Source organism: Oryza sativa, chromosome 9 (genome assembly GCF_034140825.1).
Source record: "Oryza sativa Japonica Group chromosome 9, ASM3414082v1".
Classification (NCBI taxonomy): Eukaryota; Viridiplantae; Streptophyta; class Magnoliopsida; order Poales; family Poaceae; genus Oryza; species Oryza sativa.
Window position 1 is genome coordinate 23820438 of NC_089043.1, and position 22006 is coordinate 23842443.

The 22006-nt window shown below is 41.4% G+C and overlaps 4 protein-coding genes and 1 long non-coding RNA gene across 5 annotated transcripts; all 5 read right to left on the reverse strand.

The window, feature by feature from the left end:
- Nucleotides 1–207: 207 nt before the first annotated feature.
- Nucleotides 208–2272, reverse strand: LOC136351824 (uncharacterized). The gene is made up of 3 exons (XR_010735071.1): nucleotides 2120–2272; nucleotides 1874–2036; nucleotides 208–672 (listed from the first exon to the last, which is right to left on the reverse strand). It is a non-coding gene; the product is annotated as an uncharacterized lncRNA (long non-coding RNA).
- A 1261-nt stretch (nucleotides 2273–3533) lies between these two features.
- On the reverse strand, nucleotides 3534–5113 carry LOC4347487 (60S ribosomal protein L32-1). Its single transcript, NM_001377457.1, has 4 exons — nucleotides 5036–5113; nucleotides 4842–4931; nucleotides 4000–4181; nucleotides 3534–3873 (listed from the first exon to the last, which is right to left on the reverse strand). Exons 2-4 carry the CDS (start codon nucleotides 4929–4931, stop codon nucleotides 3744–3746), a joined length of 402 nt encoding a protein of 133 aa, NP_001364386.1. The 5' UTR covers nucleotides 5036–5113; the 3' UTR covers nucleotides 3534–3743.
- A 562-nt stretch (nucleotides 5114–5675) lies between these two features.
- On the reverse strand, nucleotides 5676–8330 carry LOC9269317 (peptidyl-prolyl cis-trans isomerase FKBP15-1). The gene is made up of 6 exons (XM_015795919.3): nucleotides 8241–8330; nucleotides 8082–8137; nucleotides 6736–6798; nucleotides 6542–6632; nucleotides 6329–6433; nucleotides 5676–6098 (listed from the first exon to the last, which is right to left on the reverse strand). The coding sequence occupies exons 1-6, from the start codon at nucleotides 8293–8295 to the stop codon at nucleotides 6004–6006; spliced, it is 465 nt and encodes a 154-aa protein (XP_015651405.1). The 5' UTR covers nucleotides 8296–8330; the 3' UTR covers nucleotides 5676–6003.
- A 964-nt stretch (nucleotides 8331–9294) lies between these two features.
- On the reverse strand, nucleotides 9295–11396 carry LOC4347488 (large ribosomal subunit protein eL32z). Its single transcript, XM_015795869.3, has 4 exons — nucleotides 11371–11396; nucleotides 11189–11278; nucleotides 9798–9979; nucleotides 9295–9658 (listed from the first exon to the last, which is right to left on the reverse strand). Exons 2-4 carry the CDS (start codon nucleotides 11276–11278, stop codon nucleotides 9529–9531), a joined length of 402 nt encoding a protein of 133 aa, XP_015651355.1. The 5' UTR covers nucleotides 11371–11396; the 3' UTR covers nucleotides 9295–9528.
- Nucleotides 11397–15251: 3855 nt separating this feature from the next.
- LOC4347489 (probable GPI-anchored adhesin-like protein PGA55) lies at nucleotides 15252–21337 on the reverse strand. Its single transcript, XM_015795898.3, has 5 exons — nucleotides 20960–21337; nucleotides 20770–20868; nucleotides 18698–18802; nucleotides 17412–18611; nucleotides 15252–16729 (listed from the first exon to the last, which is right to left on the reverse strand). The coding sequence occupies exons 1-5, from the start codon at nucleotides 21174–21176 to the stop codon at nucleotides 15612–15614; spliced, it is 2739 nt and encodes a 912-aa protein (XP_015651384.1). The 5' UTR covers nucleotides 21177–21337; the 3' UTR covers nucleotides 15252–15611.
- Nucleotides 21338–22006: the final 669 nt, after the last annotated feature.

Sequence of the window (22006 nt, forward strand, 5' to 3'; positions counted from 1 at the left end):
ACGATATAATAGAAAAGTTGAAAGTTTACGTGATTAGAAAAGTTTTGATGTGATGGAAAAGTTGAAAGTTTAAAGAAAAAATTTGAAACTAAACAAGGCCTTCCTTGCTTCGAACAAAGTTGATTACTTACCGGTTTACACCCTGCTTTGATGAACTGAACACCCTACTGAAAACACTCCGAATTCCATGAGCAAAGGAGAGAGATCTAGCCTTCCGAATGAAAAGGTTCCGGTGCACCGAAAAGTCTGAATTTCGTCAGAAATGGGAAAATTTATATAGAGCTCTACCTTTTCACTTCCTTGCTCTGAACAAACCTGATTAGTTACAGTTTTATTTACACTCCACTGATGAGATTTCTACTCTCCAACCATACAAAAGCTAAAAATCTAATCATTCATAGCTCCCATGCAGAGGCTCTCTTATCTGAACAGTACTAGGCTGCAGACAGCGACGGATCAATGCCCTGACAATTCAACACAAGAAGAAGGCCAAGCCAAACTTTGCCCCTGTGCTGTGCCATCTCCGGCGATGAACACGCATAAGTAAACAAAATTAAATTGGTCCCGTGATTGATCGTCAAACCTGTGCCTGCAAAATATTTAGTGCTTCCTTCCTGGACTACCACTGAAGATTTTGGAAGATTTCTCTAATTGTATATTAAAAAATGGGACCTGAAACATATGCACAGAGAGAGGGTTAGAGTAGGTACAATAGCAGACTATAAGCCGGCTATAAATATATTCTAAGAGCATCCTCGATATTTGTGGTGTAGTGTAACCTTAAGTTGGACCCTATGAATAGTGAGCCATTGTTATAGCCATACCCACAATGCTATGGTTAGAATTTAGCCACAAGATGGCCCACATAGAATGAAAAAATAATTGTTTCATCTCTTGTTCATGAAGTGAATGAGAGAGAAAAAATATTTTCTTTTTGTTTGTGGTAGAACTTAAGTATAAGGTGCACCCTAAGCTAATGCTACTTTCCACAATGTATATGGCTCACTTTACAAGTGCAATCATTGCCTTAAGATCACCTTTTTCATACATTGTGGTTGCCCTAAAGAGATAAAAGAAGAGAGAGAAGAGTTGCGGGCTACATTTTTGTAGCCAGCTGCAGCACAGACTCTAAGATGTAATGTGTGTATGACAGGTGGGACCAGATATTAATTGTATAGTAAGCAACTATTATATAAATTGGCTATTACATTGACTATAGATGATTTGAAGCTAGTAGTGGGCTATACTATTAAACTTGCTCTTAGCTGGATCTGCACAGACTGCAGTGCAGTGCAAGTTGATGTTCTACTAGAATTTTCTTAGAGAAAAATAAAATACTTAGAGGCATTATGCACCGTACATGTATGCATTGGTCTGTTTAAAGTATGTGCTCTCTTCCGAGAAATAAGCTATACTCCTAGTCTGGATGAATTTGGCTGGTACTCCCTCAGGTAAAACATTTCTGTTTTACCATGTATATGTACTATTTATCCGCAAAAGGAATTTCTAAATTTGACTGTAACTATTGTTCAGAACTTGTATGTTATGAGTATACGCAAATGATACAGCGAGGTTTGTGGTATCTAATATTATACTTGTGTTTTTTTTAAAAAAAAAAGTTAAGTGGTAAAAGCTCTGACCATAGTTCGGTTACTTAGGACCTTGCATTTTCTTATGATTTAATCCCAAGAACTTACTGCATATACTCGTGGATGTTTACTTAAATTGAAGGTACCCTATAGTACCCTCCAAGAACCATAAAATTTGTACATCTCATAATTTAAAACCTTACTCAATACATTCCCCAAGAGTACTACTCTCTCTCTCTCTCTCTCTCTCTACAGAGGAGACAAGAGGGCACAGGAGCACTTACCAAGTGAACGAGAACATCTAGTACAGAGCGGAGTACCAAATGCAATGGATTTGCTCCCCTTCTCGCCAAGGAAATCTAAGACTTTTGTGGCAGCATGTATGTTCAGCTAATTGCATGCTTCTTACTCTAATTACATCACCCTCGATGCTGCTGCCTGCTGCTGCTGCAAAGTCACATGCATCGTTACTCTAATTCTATCAGTTAAGCAATCAAAGAAAATTAAATAAGATCATAGACCAGCTTGACCAGAAGCAGGAGTAGCTGAATTCACTGTCACCGGCACGGCCGGCTGTTCGCCGGAGTTGGTGTCGCCGACTCGCCGGCGCCGGCGCCGGTGCTAGAGGGTATAGTGGTTGGTGTCCGAGAGCCACCAGCTCAGCTGCAAATTGGACTGGCACCAGTAGGTGTCTTGGTGAAGCAACCATGGTACTATGATTAAACACGGTACTAATTACTGCATTAGGGTGCTTAATTATTCAGCAGTATTGACTAACTAACCGTGTAAAAGAATCCAATGGCTGCTGCTGTTCATGATTGTTTTTTTTTGTCCTAATCAAGTAGCCTTGCAAGGAGGTTGGGTTCAGTGCCTCAATAATTCCAGTTTCATCAGGGAAGGGTTAGGAGGAAATTATGGCCATCAATTGGGCAGCTTCTCTCATCTTTCCTGCAGGCCTTGCAAAATGCAGCTGCAAGTGACAGGATCTTCTTCAGCAAATGGGCTCATTAGTATCATAACAGCAATGGGATGTTACTACCAAACTTGTGCCTTGCCATATAAAATTATGGTTTCTTCATCTGGTTTATTGCCCCTTAATTCTGTCATTGCTGTTGGTTTTAGAGGTTGTTGGATCTGAACCAACAGCTTAAAAGTTAGGTGGATCTGAACTAACAGAACAAGACTGCTAATTCTGAATTTCCAGGGCCAATGTGCATTTTTCTGTCAGAAATGAGGAGCAGACTGAACTGGAGTTAACAAAAAATTTGAGGTATTTGATGTCTTGTCAATGGTTACACGCTACTACTATTGGTTGAAGAGTTGAAAAACGGAGAAAGAAGAGAAACTTAGTTTACACGACTACACGAGTTCTGAATTGCCCGCTGCTGGAATAGATTACAGGTTCCAACAAATGAACTTTTCTTTGCAACACACTCTAACTGAAGTTATATTCTGTGAGAAGATGCAGGGCATGTTGTCTCAATTGCAAGCATGCTGAAGTGACATCATGGATATGCCAGTGTGGCAACCAGAAGGTGACTGTAAGCACAGCATGAATCACTTATATTAATCGATCAGCATGAAATGGAGCCAGAAAATTGAACAAGCATTGTCAAGGCTATCTGATATTAATGCATAAGATCAGCATGAAATGGAGCCAGAAAATTCAACAAGCATTGTCAAGGCTATCTGATATTAATGCATTAGATAAAAATCCCCAATCAATGCTGCTACAATGGGTGAAATTTCAGGTGACAATGCTTATCCCAATTTCCAATTGGCAGGCAGAAACATGAATCTGAACTTGAAAATCTTCTTCTCCAGTGCATAACAGTAACAAAACCGTCATAAATCTTAATTTGCGTCACTCTACATTGAGTCATGCTTTCAACAGCAAATAATTGCACAAGGAAAGAAAAGTGACAGGGCATTCATGGAAATATATTTTTCAACATTCATTAAACAACGACATTTCTTTCACGTCATAATTGCTATACTCAAAATAGTAATATGGCAATCATACATTGCCAGAGTCACAAATAATTCCAGATAGCAAATTGCTCTCAGAATATTCGGATCCTGATGTAAACAAATACGTAGAACAATATTCATGATGTGCAAGTCTACTGCAGGCAAAAACCAAGTCCAAAATAACTACTCATCCTCCTGGCTGCGTAGCCTGGCAAGCTTGTTGGTGACGACAATGTCAAGCTGAGCAGCGCGCTCCACTATCTCCTTGCGTTTCTTCGTGGACACATTATGAGCAATTTCAGCACAGTACATCCTGTTTGCAGAAAGACAAGTGTTAGCAAATAATACTTGATTGAGAAACTCAACAGAACACTGAACTTAGGAAATAGATGATGCTCCCGGAATCAACCGTTGTGATGAAGATCACAAAGTTGCATACCTGTTGTGCATCATAAGCAGCTCCAGCTCTGAGACGTTGTGCACCACAAACTTCTTGAACTTGTTGGGCAGGTAATGCCTGGTCTTCTTGTCCGAACCATATCCAATATTGGGCATCAATGTGCATCCCTTGAACTTCCTCCTGACACGTGAGTCAATACCCTTTGGTCTGCGCCAGCTTGTCTACACGTAACGGTAGAAGTAAACCATTACAAATCAGATTGCTGCTTCGGCAAACATAGCACGAAACATATTAAGAACAAAAAACACCAAAATATGATCCAAACCAAAACAGATAACTGGTTGTGTTGTGTCAATGATCAAGCGTACTGAATCTCTGTTACTTGCCTAGCAAATATTACTCCATATGACTTTTTGCGAAAAATATACAAACTAATTCAGTGATGCAATGAATTTAGTCGACAAGACAAAGCTGGTCTAAATGCTTATATATTGTGGCTCTATACACTCGTGACAGGCAAGGCATCCAATACCGACTACCTAGAACTCTACACAGCCAAAACTATATTGTAATTTCTTGCAACTATTATGAACTATTGTCGCAGTGCAATGTACTAATCCAGTGATTCATCCTGTTGCACACGAACACTTTACACGCCTGAATGAAAGCGAAACACCGCGCATTACAGTTAATTGCAGAACTAAATCTACTGTGCAACAAGGCAAAACGATCCAGGGGCTTTTAATTATACGGAATAAGCAAAACAAAATTGGATCCACACGAATCAACCGGGAAAGCTATGGAATCCATCCAAGAACAGACCACATGGCTCTCTCATCACACAGCAACAAGCAACGGCGAGAGAGAGGGAGAGCTACTACCTTGAGGCCAATGTAGCGGTCGCTGTGCGGCCTCTTGAACTGCTTCACCCGCTTCTTCACGATCTTCTTCGTCAGCAATGGAACCGCCATCTGCACGCGAAACCCGTTTCCAAAGATGTGAGAACGACGACCACAGCCGGAAACCGGAAGCTTGGGGGGGTAGGAGGAGGATCTGTGACGACGAGAGGTTTCACCTTCGACCGGTCGGAGCAGCGGCGAGGTGGCGGCGGCGGCGGCGGCGTGGAGGAGTTCGGGAGGAGAGAAGGTTTTCTTATATCCAGGAACCCTAGAATGGTGGAGTCCATAGGCGCGCTGAGTTGTAATGGGCCGTCACGGCCGATAAGGCCCAACTAAGATTTTGAGTTCAGATTTCTGGCCCAGATTTTGCTGAGATTTGACATTGGGAAATGAGAATTCGAATTGAATTGATTTTCACCGAGATGAACGAGAGTGAGGTAGACTGAAGAAAATGCAAGCAAATCATAGCATTTTGTTTGCCTCCCTCTTCTGTGAACATCTTTATGCAATTTCTAATTGCAATTCTTGGTTATTTAAACGGATTTAGTTTGAGGGTCTGGGGGTAGAAATTTCACGGATTTAGTTTGCATATATGATCTGGGATTTCACCTCTGAAAGGCTACATTGCGGTGGCAGCTGATGCAAATCGAATCAGGTTTACGGATTTCCGTTTGTATTTGTTTGGGAAAAAGTTTGTTGATCTCCTTAATCATGTGGTACTATTCTTTACCAGAATTTGTTTGGGGAGTATAAGCTAAATTAACTCAAATTAAATCAAACTGATCAGGTTTTAGCCTGGATATGTCCACTTCGAACTTCATACAATTCGGATGCTATATCACACATAGAAGCCAAACCGGCACAGCAGTTATGTTTGTAACCATTTTCCAAACAAAACGAAGCGCAAAACAAGTCTACAATTTGGAACAAAAGATGCATCACAGATCATGCAATTGTTCAGAAAGGCTAAAAGTTAAATAGAAGCTTATGTTATAAAATAGCAGATAAGGTCATGGTGAAAAAAAAAGAGAGTTGATTTCTCTATGGGGTCCTGAATTTGAAATGCATTGCATTTCACTACTCACTATTTGATTCGACAACTAGACTTTGTTTTGGCGCGTAAGATGTGAACCATCCTGGCTATCTAAAGCTCGCTGTCATCATCGTCCTCATCGGATTTGCTGGCTGGCTCGCCATTGACAGCAACAAGCTCGGTATCGAAAATGAGAGTCGCTCCACCTGCAGGCCGGAACATAACAACACCAGATCAGATCAGATATATTACATATGTAGTGAAAAAGTCCCGACTAGAAAAAATATAGCATTGCAGCAGCTCCCTCAGACAATGTGGCCATGTGCTGTTGTATGATAAACTATTTTTATTATACACAACTTCTCTTGAAAAGGATGTACCATTCTAACTTGACAGCGGCATAAACTCAAGAGACAAGAACTACAAAACGACATACCAGGGATGGTCGGCGGTGACCCTTGAGCACCATAACCGAGCTTTGAAGGGATCTTCAGCTTCCTCTTCTCGCCAACGCACATGCCCAGAATGCCCTGATCCCACCCTACAAATGGAGTATTGAAATTTTTAGATAGACAATGGAGCATTGAAATTTTAAACAATACTAAAATTAAATGAGTAGCTAGCTATTGATTGGGACCATTACTATTACCTTTGATCACTTGGCCAGTGCCCAACTCAAATTCGATTGGGTCACCTCTTTCATAGCTAGAATCAAAATCTGTTCCATCAGTAAGTTTTCCCTGTAAATGGATGACAGAGGCCAAGTGAACTACAGGCTTCATAAATAAAGTGATGCCAGTAAATAAAAACAAAACAGGCCATACAGCAGAATATCAAACTTACACGGTAGTGAACTTTAACTCTGTCGCCTTTGTGAGCTTGAATGCTGCAGGATTCTGGCTTGTGCTGCAAGTGAAACAAGGTCACAACACAAATATATGACTATATGAGCCCAATAAAATAAATATATCAAAATGAAAGTAGCATATGATATTTAAACTATCTAAATTCTATATGGCACACAAATTTGAGATCCAGCTTCTTGAAAGAGCCATTTATTTTGTAAAAGGCTACCGTTTTCTCTAGAGCATCAAAATAAATAAAATGCATATTTTTGGACCAATGTGGTGACAATTACAATGTTCTTTCCTTGGCAAGGCTGTACTAATTCTGAAGATATGCTGCGTGGGGCAAGCTAGATTTTTGTTTTATTTTTTTTCCTATAAGAAATGGCAGCGTAACACCAATATTTCAGATTATCCTATGGTAGAGAATAAATTTATGTCCGAGGTCATATGTTCAAGACGCCCTGTCCCTTACAGGAAGGTACTATGTAATACTCCATTCATATCTAAATATTTGACACCGTTGACTTTTTAGCACATGTTTGACCGTTCATCTTATTCAAAAGCTTTTGTGAAATATGTAAAACTATATGTATAGATATAGGTATATTTAACAATGAATCAAATGATAGGAAAAAATAATAATTACTTAAATTTTTTGAATAAGACGAACGGTCAAACATATTTAAAAAAGTCAACGAACGTCAAATATTTAGAAACGAAGGGAGTATTAGTTTGTAGTTCCTCCTACGATTTGTTAAGTAGCTTTACTCGATGGCAAATGGGATATTAGAACTACGGAACCTAAAAGCCCTGAAGCAATTATTCACGCAGAGATTCATTTCTCCATGAACTAATTTTGATAGCAATTAAAATGTACAGGAAATACAGTAATAGAAGGCTAAACTTCCCGAAGGAAAACCTTGATCAAAACCCAAGGTAACACCTGCCCAATCAATTCCACAAAAGAGCCTCAATTTTCCGCTTTCTTCAGAACATTTTGCATTCCAATGAAAAAAAAAAGAAGAAAGAACTATAGATTCAGATGTGAATCCAGTTGAATCAGGCAAACTCGCCCGCCTCACAACACCACCCCTCACAAATTGTTTCCACCAAAAACTAATTCCCGTACAATTCGCGATACAGCGACATGATCTAATACGCACGAAGCACGCGCCCCTCGACCCAATAAAATCCGAAATTCTAAACAAACAATTCTTGCGTCAGTCAACTAGAGCCGATCCAGCCCAAGCAAGAATACAAACAGTCTTTGAGCGCAAGAGAACCAACGCCTGGAAACACAGGCGAGAGGGCAGGGTAATCCCCCTGGGAGGAGCGGGTTACCTTGACGCCGATCTGGAGCTCCGTCACGTCGCCGGATTTCTTGGCGGAGGCTGCAACTGCAAGACGAGGCGAGGAGGAGTCAGGCTCAGATCGGATCAGAGATGTCGCTGCGTAGGGGGTGAGGGGCGCCCCCCATGGCCATGGATCGAGGCTACTTACCGACGAGTAGCAGTGCGGCGGCGGCGACGACCAGAAGAAGCTGCGGCTTCGCCATGAGTGCGATTTCTTTCTGTTTCTAGGATTTTCCGCGAGGAGGGCGAAGGGTGACTGTTTGTTTATAGAGCGGCAGCATGGCCTTTTTTTTTATTATTATTATTCTTCCTGAATCTCTTGGGCTGTTTTGATTTGGGTTTTAATGTTCGTTAGATGCAGAGTATGAACTAGTTGTTGTCAGAGTAGTTTGATTTGATTCAAGGAAAAATATTTATACACGTAGTAGAAACAGTTTTTTACAAAATCCGACGTGACAAACTAGGAGAAAACTACAAATGATCGTCCCATTTCCTTTGAAAAAAAATTGGTGGTCAAATGTTTTATTGATCATCGAATAAAATATTAACCTCTACGTGATGAAGAAAACAGGCATTGAAACATTTAAAAAGAAAATCTAAAACATAGTGAAAATAGATGTTAAAACAAATCGCTATGAATTGATGGGTTATAATTGTTCCAAACTTATGTCCTTTTATTAGAATAAAATCGTGTGATGTCTTGATGCAAAGTTTTTAATTGCCATAAATAAAATGGTTTGATCGATCATAGATGAAATAAATAGATTAGGAGAAAAAAATATTTTAAATATTGCTAGATGCATACATGCATAGATAAAAGGGATTGCAAGATAATAGGGTGCAGGTGGTTGCATGAGAGCCCGATGGCTCGGTCGACCGATCCGAACTTCCGAAGCATTTAACGGCAAAAAGTATGATTACATCTCTTTTTTCATAATCATAACTCAATTGAATAAATTTAAGCGTTGAGATCTGCAATTTACATTTTACAGTGTCAATTTATACATCATAGAATGGCAAATTATGACTTGTAGTCTCTTACAATTTACAAAGGAATGCGGAGGAAATATAGAGCCCATCAACGATTATTCATGTTCCAAACATCGCAGGTTCGCAGCAATGCGATGCGCATTCAGCAGGTCCTCGACGATCACAAGAGATTATTTATCCTCTATTAGTGCTTCATCAGAGAGCAGTAAAAATGTAGAACTATAGTGCCCAAAGCATGCAATTTTCTCATCTGACTGCCGATATCAGTGTACATGGGAAAAGGTAAGTCGAGTACAGTAAATAATTATAGGAGCACAGCTCATTACTGAAATCCTAAGGACGTTTACATGAGAAAATTACACAACGATTAGGTGAACTTCTCGAAGCAGGGTAATGTTCCTCCTACAAACAACGCGACCAAAAAACAGCTCAACCAGCGTAACAATTTACTCGTCCTCCTGGCTGCGAAGCCTGGCAAGCTTGTTGGTGACCACGATATCAAGCTGTGCAGCACGCTCCACGATCTCCTTGCGCTTCTTCGTTGAGACATTGTGAGCGATCTCAGCACAGTATGTCCTGTTTGTATGAAATGTGCAATAACAAGAATTAATCCTAACCATTAGCAAGGTTTGTAAGAGTGGACAGCATAGCATAGAACTTCAGAATATTCACTTCTCAACTTCAGTCACTAAATTGAATCGGCAGCATGTGTTACCTGTTGTGCATCATAAGTAACTCCAGCTCAGAGACATTGTGGACGACAAACTTCTTGAATTTGTTGGGAAGGTAATGCCTCGTCTTCTTGTCAGAACCATAGCCAATATTAGGCATCAAAGTGCATCCCTTGAACTTTCTCCTGACACGGGAGTCGATACCCTTTGGCCTGCGCCAGCTTGTCTACATATAGGGAAGTAAAAAGAACACCAAATTTAAGCAAGGCAGCACACAAAAGAAATAAGCGGAGAAGTGTATTCAAGTTAGAAACAAATCATCAGCATGCCAAAATCCTAAAAGCTAGCCTATCCTATGAACCTATCATTTCACACATCCATAATTTGTTAGTTAAACACAGAATACAACTATAAGCAGCTAGCCTTTTGGTTCTAGAAGCAGTTCATTTTAAAACAAAGTTGTTTGAGTGGTATACTGTGCACACGATGGGGATTACAACATAAATGATTATCATAACTAAATACTAATGACTATCAATTATGCAACTTTGGAGAGTACATCCAAATGACAGTTCATATAAGGAACTTCATATGTAACACGATAATAAGAACTTAAGTCCTGCACTTGAGAAGTTCACCCACTAATATATGCAACTGCAAAAGTTGTTCGCTGAAAGGATCAGACATAAGGATTGTTATCATGCAAAAAACAGGATTTTCTTAAGTGAACATCGGGAAAAAATGTAGGGAGAAGTCTAGGCAAGCATTCATACTCAGAATGAAGCCCACGCCTTTTGATCCAACCCACTTCACAAAGCAATGAAGTAATTGCTGTAGAAGAGGTTGCGAGAGCCACAATGCTACACTAGTGCAAGAGCTAGGGCCCTCTTCCTTTACCCCCAATGTTCACTAAGAAAATGTTTTCTCACTCAGACCTTTTACTAAGCCATCATTTCCTTTCACTCTGAACATCAAACATAAAAATCAAAAACACGACCAATTCAATTTTTTTATCTCAATTCGAAAGTTTCATGTAAATGAGTAAGCCTGCATTAGATGGCCTTTTTATTCGGAATCCATTGTCTTTAGGCATACAAAGACAGCACAATGCTCAAGCTACATGTGTAAATCTTAGCTTTACATGATTAGCCATCATGTCTAGACTTTAGACAGAATCAATTTAGCTAGTAGCGAGAGATATCAACAAACATCCTCGTCTCATTTGAGAGTAGCCTTGCCTAAGCTACAATTACAAATTAGAGGCATATAAACTGTTTTCCTAAGCATCGGATGATCATATTTCAACATCACTCTAGAATGCATTATACCATCAGAAACACCGTTAAAAAAATGCATCCGGCTCGCGCGTAGCAGCAGCGCATCTTGCATCCTGGGAGGGGCGAGCGAGGGATTTGAGGAAGGGGAGGATGCAAACCTTGAGGCCGATGTAGCGGTCGCTGTGCGGCCTCTTGAACTGCTTCACCCGCTTCTTCACGATCTTCTTCGTCAGCAACGGCACCGCCATCTGCACGCGAAAAACAGCCGCGTTAGGGATACGGGGGGGGGAGGAGAACGTCACCGGAAAACCACGCGGCGGCGAGCCGGAGCGCACGTTACCTTCGCGAACCCCTGCGGCGGGCGGCGGCTGGGTGGGGAATGAAGGGGTTCTTATGGCGGCGCGAGAACCCTAGGCGGTGGGCTCGGTGAGATGGGCCGCCGCGAGTGGGCCGGGAAAATCACGGCCCACGCGAACGTCTCGATTGGGCCGAGAACCTGCGAGACTGTAGGAGTACATGGGCCGTCGCGGTCGGTTCTGTGCAGCGAGCCCAAGGCCGTCGCCTGCGTTGCGGCTTGTGTCGCCTTCGCTATCGTAGAGAGAGCATCACACGCTCAATGAATCTAAGAGCAAGTACTGTACTAGCCAGTATAGGTTTACACACATGTGAATAAGAGAGAAGAGGTGAGAAGAAAAACGAGTTATAAATTTATATCTAGCTACAACCTGAGCTTCAAGATATTACGTGAGTGTAATACGTAGACCAAAGTATTAATGGTGCGATATATAATTTATATAAAACTATTGAGCGTGATCGGCAGTGCTGGCTGCTGCAGCAGCTACGGCTGCGAGAGCTAAAAATCAGCTGCAGCAGCAGCAGCCAAAAAGGGCCATAGCCGTGATGGCTGCAGCAGCCAGCAGTTCCGATCAGCCCTATGAATAAGATATTTAGAGAGATCATATATGATATATTAATTTTTAAAGCTAGCAATTGGCTATACTTAATTCCTACTTCAACGATCATTGAGCAATGGCCACCGCGCCAATACCGCTGCCACGGCGAAATAAGCCGCCACAACCGTGTAACAATACACCGGAACCTTGGACAACGTGGCCGCGAAACTGTCGACGAAGCGCAAATGCTCGTGGGTGCCTCATCACCACCAAACTGGCGGTGCGGACGTTCACAGCCACGCAATAAGCCGTGCAGCAGACGTTGATCGAGCAAACATTTCAGAATTAGTTTTTTACTCTGAGCAAGTGATGCATGTGCGTCAAACTCATCTATATCCATGCAGTACAATAATATTTCTTTATTTCGATATATATAATCAGAATCAAAAGAAAAGGGAAAGAACAACAATTAATCAGTAATCACCAGGAAACTACTCGAAACTTAGCGAATGCGTCGTTGTTCTTCTTCATCCACGGCTCAACCATTATTTCGAGTCGATTTGTTTGAATCTCCGGAAGATGAAAAATAAAGATAAAAATTAAACGTTTCACGTAAAACGAGGTGATACTAACGTATGATTAATTAAGTTTTAATTATTACAAAACTTGAAAAATGGATTAATATGATATTTTATAGCAACTTTCATATAGAAAGTTTTTACACAAAACGCACCGTTTAACAGTTTAAAAAACGTGCCACGATAATCCAAAATTTCATCCAACAGTTTGTTGGATAAACGAACGCTGCCAGAAGTCGGGAGATTAATAGGCAGCTTCTTCATCCGTGGCTCAACCAACCATTTAGAAACAGAGCCGGCTGAACCATTTAGAAATATAGTCGATTTAAAAGCAACGTCAGAAGCTTAACCATGTAGAACATAGTTAAGAGAGATTTTTATGTACATAGAGTGGGCCACTCGGCCCAGCTATTCAGAAACAGGGTCGGAACAGATTAGTAGGCATCATCTAACACGGGAATTTGCATCGTTAAAACATCTCGTGTTCCAAGCTAGGCAACGCAAGATGCCAAAATTAATCCACATTCATGAGCAAGTTTACTACTAGCGACGTCAGAATCATCGCATCGACGCACACTTGATTTCTTCGACCAATTCATCAATGTGTAAGCACACACTCTGAGAAACGCCCACGGATAGCTAGCTCCACACTTGATTTCTTCGAGGTCTAACCTTTTTAATTATTCGATATTAGATCATTCCCTGTTATTCGTATTTTTTTAAGCGCGCACTCACTCTAGGTCATTAATATTTCCTATATTAATATAAATCAGAAAAAAAAACAATATATCTTGATTAAATATAGACATTAATCTTCCTATTGCTTGTTCCGACATATATAAAACTTAGCAGTAACAAAAGGAATAAAAATGGGAGAAACAATCAATCCCAGAAACTACTACTTAAATTCCGATCAAAATTAGTCGTGAACGCCACGCCGCGCGCCACCGCCAAAGAGGCTTCACGTCGCCGTCGCGCGATCACAACAATATGCACGCCGCCACCAAACACGACCCCAGAATCAACAGGAGAGACGCCGGAACACTCGCCGCCGTGGCCGCCGCGGAGTACCCGGCCGGCGGCGGCGGCGGCGCGCCACCGCCATCTCGCGCGCGGCGCGTCCTCCTCATCGCCGCCGACGTATTGGCTGAAGCAGACGCTGCAGCCACGCTACAGATGAGGATCGCCGACATGCTGACGGATGGATGGATCGATCGATGAAGAGCGTCCCAGAAATTCACGCGCCTTGATTGATTGATTTGCAACGCGAACCCTAAGCGATCTGTGGAGGAGGAGGAGCGCCCGCCGCTCGTAAGATTTATACTGGGATGGATATCTCCCGCGCCGACTCGGAATCGATCACGGTCGCGGGAACAAAGCCGAAGCCGAAACTCTATCTGATTGGCCCGCACGGCAATCCGAATAGGAATAAGTTCACTTTTAGGTCCACTCGCTTGCATGTTACTCCCCGTCCCATTTTGCAGTCGCGGTTTCCGTGTCTAATATTTAATCGTTCGTATTATTTAAAATTTTTTTAAAAAAATAAGTTATACATAAAGTACTATTTATGTCTTATCATCTAATAACAACAAAAATACAAGCAAATTTTGCCTAAAAGAATTTCAAATAAGATAAACGGTTAAACGTCGGACACAGAAAACTACAGCTGCACTTAAAATGAAACGGAGGAAGTATATAAATAGTTATCAAAAAATAAAACAAAAATTTAACAACATAAATTAATATAAAATATATCACTCCATGAATATGTAAGACTGTTTGGGCCGCACTGTATCACAACGTAGGCGTCATTTGAGTGAGACGACGGAGACTGAAAAAAAAAAGACTGAAATTGATGGACGAATTACTACTACAAAGTTTATTATTAAAAGTTGCCAAGAAAAAAGTGATTCCAAAATCTGAATCAGATAATAACATGGCGTAGTCAAGTTTTGTGGAATGGAACGCACAAATTTGCTATACAAAATTTTCGTACAAGTATGCCAGAAAGTTGCTCAATTCTCGCATAAGTCGTTACTATTATAAAAATTGAAGATGTTTTACCTGTACTTTGGTACGTCATCCATATATAAGTCGGTTTTTATTTCGTTCGCTTTTGAAAATACATATCCGTATTTAAGTCGGTTTTTCAATTTGTTCGCTTTTGAAAATACATATCCATATTTGAGTCAGTTTTTAAGTATTTGAGTCGGTTTTTAAGTTCGTTCTCTTTTGAAAATACAAAAAGAGTCGTATAAGAAAACTCGCATACTAACTTTAGACAAACGGACTCCTAACTGCAGCTCATGATTTTCTAAAAATATATATATATCCAAGTGAATTCCAATTTAATACAGAATGAGTCGTATAAGAAAACTCACGTGCTAACTTTAGACAAACGGACTCCTAACTGCAGCTCATGATTTTCTAAAAATATATATATATCCAAACGAATTCCAGCAGTCAATTTCATCTTAACTAAACCATATAACCATAATAAGATTTAAACTAAACCATGGATGTGTTTAGTTGAGCCCAAAGTTTGGATTTTGGTTGAAATTGAAGATGATGTGACTGAAAAGTTGTGTGTATGACAGGTTGATGTGATGGAAAAGGACTGAAGTTTAGATCCAAACTTTGGATCTAAACATAGCCCATATAACCATAATAAGATATAAATAGATTTTACCTGTTACAACGCATGGGCTTTTTTCTAGTTAAAAGAAAAAAAATTTGTTTCAAACAGTGTCTAAGATCCAATGCAGCGCACAGGGCTGAATCCACATCCATTCACGAGCAAGTTTACTATGAACATCAAAATCGCACATGATTCACAAAGTCTGAACATCAATGCAGATCAGCAAGTATCAGCTCGACATTACCAAACAATCTTACTTGCATGGACTATCTACACAAAAGATGTGGGGAGCTTTAGTTACAGCGGCAAATGTAGACCAATGCAAATACTAGAAAGAGCATCGTAGCATAGCCAAGCCCTTTACTACTGTTACTACTACTAGTGCTATCAATAATAACTCAAGATGCAACATGCACATGGTGTATAGCAGCAGCTTGGAGAAGCTTTGTGCTGCTGAAGATGGATGGCAGGCTTAGTGCACCGAGTGACAGCAAATGAACGGCATCCATGGCTGCTTCCTTGCTTTGGATTTCTTCTCAGCATTGTTCTCGGGCAATCTTGCTGGGGAGCTCCAGAATTTGTTGTCATCAGCACCAGGTTTTGGGGACCCGGACTTGGCCGACGATGAGTCGTCCTTCGATACTCGGCGCCTGAATGACAAAACACGCTCCTTGGCAGTGGTTTTCTTTTCTTTCGTCTCCACACTCGCCTCGGCTAGGAGCACCTTGAGAGGGACATGAACTCTTTCTGAACTCTGCTTCGCTACTGTGGGAGAGATGCCTTCCTTCTGCTTGTTTCCCTCCTGGACAGCTGGGTCTTCAGTTTGGTTCTTTTCTTCAGCATTAGATGTGTTTTGTATGGTGTTCATCTCCTTTGAGGAAGTATCTTGAGCTTGATTCTTGGCATTCATCTCCTCTGTGCTTGTGTCGTAACTCTGCTTCTTGTTGTCAGCATTATCTGATTTACATTCTGTCTTTGCACTGGTGTCTTCAGTCTGATTCTCCGCATCAGCATTTTCCAAGCTCCCTACTGCTGGCACTCCCTTAGCACCAGTACCTTCAACGTTTTCCCTTTCTTCTATGTTTTGTAGAGCACTCGTTTCCCTCGAAACAGTGTCAGCAGCCTGCTTCTTTTCAGCGTCATCTATGTGCTGCATTGCATTCCTCTCTGCACTCGTGTCATCAGTCAACTTCTCTTCTTCAACATTGTCTGCTTTCAGTATTGAATTCATCTCCTTCACACTAGTGCCTTCGGTCTCTTTCTTTTCTTCAACATTATCTTCACTAAGTGATGCAGTCATATCCTTGGTGCTTATGTCTTCAAGTGGCGTCTTCTCGTTACCATCATTCTTGAGAGCATTGATATCCTGAGAAGTAGGCATTGTGCTAAACTCTGCTGGAAGAAATACTTCAGATGGCACAAAATTGATGCCACTTGTAGGCTCCCCGTCTTCCTGTCTGCTATTGTTCACTGAGGCATCATGCAAGGAAATGTTCTTCGCAGGATCAGAAGTGCTACTGACAGACACATCCTCTGTGCCAACTGCAGGTTCATTTCCACAGGTACTTGAGATAGCTGGTACACGATCACCTGCCAGAAATGAGCAACAAATTTCAGTGACTGATACCATGTAATCAAAACTAGTAACGTCTGCTAGAAGAAAGTCATACAGTAACATTGGAATAGGGAGAATTGAAACGATTTTAACATATGACAATACAGAGCAACTAGCTCTGTATTCACAATCATTTTACCATTATCCACTATTCTCTCCAGAGGTGATAACAAGGCAACATGTGCCATGCAAAGAGAGGAAAACTATGATAAAAGTTGTTTGTACAGTAGCCATCCCCAAGAAAATACTGCTAACAAGATTAGGATTTAAAAGTCTACTGTGAATTCCAGCAAGCAAGTGAAGCCATCGTCATGACTCGTGAGTGAGCATTTATGCAGGAAGTAGTACATATAATTTAAGAATCTACCGCTGTTGATTTAACTTCTTTATATCCATGTAAGGCACTAAAGCAGAATATCATTTGCCTGAACACCTTAACCACGTGACATTTTAGATAAATTCCCTCCACAGCTTAGCATTTTTACCAATTTTCTTTAAAAACCAAACAAACATGTACAGGCTGTCAAATAAAAGCTAGACTAAAGCATATATAGCCTGGACGCATTAAATTTCAGCAATGAATTAACGACATTAAAAAACATACAGCAGAAATAGAATTACTGGCTTGTACATAATCCACGGTAAAACAATCCTAACCTGAGATGACAAATTGCTGGCCTTCAGCAATGCTAGTTTGGTCCACAATTATCAGCTGATCCAATGGCAGAGGTGTAAAGTCAACTTGCAGCTTTGATTCAGCAACATTTTGTGCTTCCGAATGGTAATTCTCAGTTGGAAGCTCAAATAAGTCGTCGCTCCTGGTATCATCTAGAATGAACGGATTCTTTGTGGACACTTGATCCATTAGTAAGGCAACATGCTGACTTGCAGAGACCTGGCCTATAATAGGAACCTCAGGGCCAATCTCTTTGCTGCAGACCACCTCTTCTGATAATCCATTAGGCTTCTCTACAGAAGGATTTTCATCTGCTTTATCAACCAACTCGACATGTTGTGGGTTCTCCTCACAAGAAAAACCCAACTCACTGCCCTTCGCTTTGATGCCTTCACTACAAATATCTTCATCATCAGAACCCCACATGCTATCCATATTAGTAACAACATGGTCACTCTGATGACCATCTAAAGAACATACTGAATTACCCAGGAACGGATTCTCAACAGGCAGCTGGGCATCTAAAGTATCTTTAACACACTTGTACTGTGAAGAGCAATCTGTCAAGGTATTTACAGCATTGGTGAGCTTCAGTTGATCTTCAGTTTGCACAAAGTCAATTCTGGAATTTTCTGTTACAGATTCAGCATTGGCTGATCCTGCTTTTTCTTCCAAACTTGGTGATACTTCAGATATGATGTGCAGAGCATCCATGCTATCTTCCATCAAGCTTTCAACCATTATGGGACTTGTAGATTGGGATGTTAGGTCAGAAATAAATGAAGTTGAACCATTCACATCACCAATAAACTCAGATGTCTTATCAGGTTTGCTGTCAACAATATATGTATTATCACTGTGAACATTAACTGAGAATTCATCTGAACTCTCAAGCATCACAGTAGGCTCAACTTCTTTTCCAACTATGGATTCACCAGATAAATTAGTCATATTGGGTTGTCCTGATAACTGATCTTTCGATACTCCATCCATTTCCACAGAAATTTCATTTGCTGCTACACTTGCTGCTGGTGAAACACTATCCAAATTCTTAATTTCTTCAATAGAAAAATCTGACTTATGTGCTACTGCTGCACCAACTTCAGAATCTGGTTGATGAAGAAAAGGAGACGCGTCCTGGTACTCATCAAGACTATCTTCTCGTTCAGCCGGACGTCCAACTGCAAGTGGTGAAATTTCAGAGTAATGTTCTGCAACTTAATTTTGACTTCATTGGTGCAAGGCCTTCATAAGTTAGTTTTCATACCTTCTTTTGAAATTTCATCAGAATGACTTGCGCAATTAATCACACCAGCTTCACTGCAGTAACCAGTGATGACTTGAACTCCGGTAACGTTTGGAGAAGCATGTTCTATTAAAGAATCAAACCAACACATTGTTAGATGAACTAAAACATGAAATAATAAGTAACGTGGAAAAGAACACTTATTAGTGAAACAAAGGATGGCAGGAATGATCAAAAACAACTCAAAAGCATTAATATTTTACTAGGATTGTCAGCATAATAAATCAGTAACCATTAAAGGTGTTTCCAATAAAAGCATGGAAGGATACAAAAGACTAGACGAAGTAACAGGAAATGTTAAGAACTCATGCTAAGTTATTGTGGAAAAGGATATGTTCTAATAAGTTAATAACGTGAGCTATACTAGGTTATTGGGAGAAAATGTCTCTAAATTCCTGATGTGCACCAAAATTAGCTTGTGGACATAGGGAGTTATTACTAACAGAAACTAAAGAGTGTAAATAAGACCCATAAAAGCTATTTTTATTGCGTAGGTTTATTTCCTAATATATTTAGTATTTCCACAGTAGCACTCTTTCCACTGTCATTATTTGCTAATAGGAGCAAAATGAGAGGTTTCACAGAAGACAATAAAAAATCACCGCAAAAGGTGGAAAGACTGTACACACCTATTTCATAATTTACTATTCACAGAAGACTGTACACGCCTAATTCATAATTTGATTAATAACACAGTCTTAAGTAACTGCTGCACAAGTTTGCCCTAGCTAACTTTATATTGATATAGAGGACTAACCCTGAAAATCGGGCCCATAAAACAATTGAAAGACGAGTTTGCTGTAAATAGTATAATGGGATTGCAGTCATTAGAAACTTAGCAGCATAATGACTCCAGAATTAATGGACGATACTACATAACAGCATGGCCACAGACCTTTAAAAAAACATGGACTAGTCACAACAATTAGGTAATAAATTACAGAAACTCATGTCAACACCCTGAATGATCTGTCCAAGTAGATGACTTCACAGTATTATAATAAGGATACAACCAAAATTTCAAGAGACATGCATCCACATAAGGAGACTAAACAATTCAGCATAGCAAACCAAACGCACATGTCACTAGGATAGCATGTGGTGTAAGACCATGTGTAGGAAGACAGCTTCTAAGCTATCTTACCTACCAACAAGAGTAATGACAGATATGTCGGATATTTAGCATGAAAGATGTACCAAGAAACCAACAAATCAGTTCACCTTGTCTGACTGCCAGTTTCGAGAAAGAATCCGATGAAGTATATGACCACAAAGACAAGCAAAGGCTTCTTACTGCTGACTAACATTACCAAGCCACCAACTTGCCGTGAAACACGGAGAGATAATCTAGGTGCTAGACGGTGGAAGGAACACTTGAATCTCAGTGATTAGCTTTACTACTTTATTTAACACTCAACACCAAGTGACTCAGCAAAGTTCAGATCTACAGTTTGCAAGTCAGAAAAACAATTCACTCCAACTATTTCTACATCATTCTCACACAAGTATCTCTCCAACTCCAAAGAAAACAAGAAAGTACCAATGCTTTCAGCTTTAATGCTAACCAAGAACCACACGGACCTTTACTCCAGTACCCCAGAACAGTACCATCTCACTATGCCATGTGAGTTTCCTGTCCCTCTCCAAGGGGGGGACTGATGAGCAAAAGGCAGCCATACTTTTTGCCTTTTTCAGCCTCTCTAGCAACAAACCAAGCAAGACAACAAAAAGCACAACGTTGCACGCAGCAGAAGCAAAGCTTATGAAAGATTGCGGATTTAGTTAGCAGCAATCATCGCGATCTATCATCGATTTTGTCAGCTCTCACATCTCACAATGCAAGCAGGCAAAATCAAGGATAATTGCAACGAACCCCACACGAAAACCTCGAATTTAATATAGCACACGAGATTGAGCGGTAAACGAAAAGGCAACAAAGAAAAATTACCAGCAAGATACACGAGATAGATTGAGCGGTAAACGAGAAAGCAAGAAAGAAAATTACCGATGAAAAAAAATACTAGAGATTATACCTGCAATCTCCTTCACCTCCACCAAATCAGCATCTCCTCTCGCAGATCCGAGCGATGGAGAGCCTGCATTCCCCTCCGACTCACCTCCTCCTGCTCTAACTGCAGCGAACACGAACGCGCGAAACCATCAAAAACCCAAGAACCCGAGACAACCCAATCCAAGGAGAAGCACACCAAATATAAACCGTACCTGGCAGGAGCCCCTCCCCCGCATTGCGCTCCATGTCGGCGTCCACCTCCTCCCCCTCCTCCCGCTCGTCCGCGGCCGGCGCCTTCCCGCAGTTCTTCCGGTGGGAGCGGCGGAGCTTCGCGCTAGGGTTCGCGTTGGGGTACTGGTACCCGCACACGTGGCAGAGGTGCCCCCCGCTCAGTGCCTCCTTCCCCTTCCTCCCCTCCTCCCCCTCCATTGATATGCCCCCCCACTCCCCTCCCCTTCTCCGCTTCTCGCCAATGGCGGCGGTGACCGGCGACGACGACGACTCGACGGCGGCGAATGCGGCGGCGGCGGCGGCGGCGATGGATGGAAGAAGAAAGAGGTTACTACTAAACTCCTCCTCCTTTTAGAGGCGGGGGGTTTGGAGTAAAGCCCACCGCGACGTGGAGCTCTACCCAAACCCGCTCCAAGAGTATGACGTGTGGGGCCACCTCTAGGTGGGGCCGTCACGTCAGTGGGCGTGTGGGTCAGCCCGGGCCGTGCCGCAATCAATGCGGCCCATGTGCGCCGCGTGTGTGCGTGCGTGAGCGCGAAAATTTTTCGCTGGGGTTATATATTTTTTTAGGGCACTTCGTGGAGGGAAAACTTACGTGGGACCCACCTGTAAGAGACACGCACGTCTCGGCGGGGGTGAAACGTGGCGGGAGATCTGGCCGTCCGACGTGGGGGTGATGGACGGCTGAGGATGTGGGTGAACCGGCCAGCGAGCCCGTGAAGGTGGGGCTCCACTAAAATGATGCGTTTGCCTTTTGTTTCTTTTTGTTCGCTGAGGTTTTTGATGTGCTTTTCACTCTTTCCAATGGAGTCAGGATAACTTAATTAGGAGTTTTAATATACTAGAATTAGTGAGTACTAAATTCTTTGCAAAATGTGAGGTTCAGTGGTGCATTATTTTATGGATTAGTGGAATAATCTTGGATTCTGAAATTTGTGTTTGCCTGTTGTTGTGTTGGTAATTTGCATTGGGAGTTCATCTAGAGCAAATGAGCTTGTTTGGCCTGCAGATTACTCATTGCACAGTTT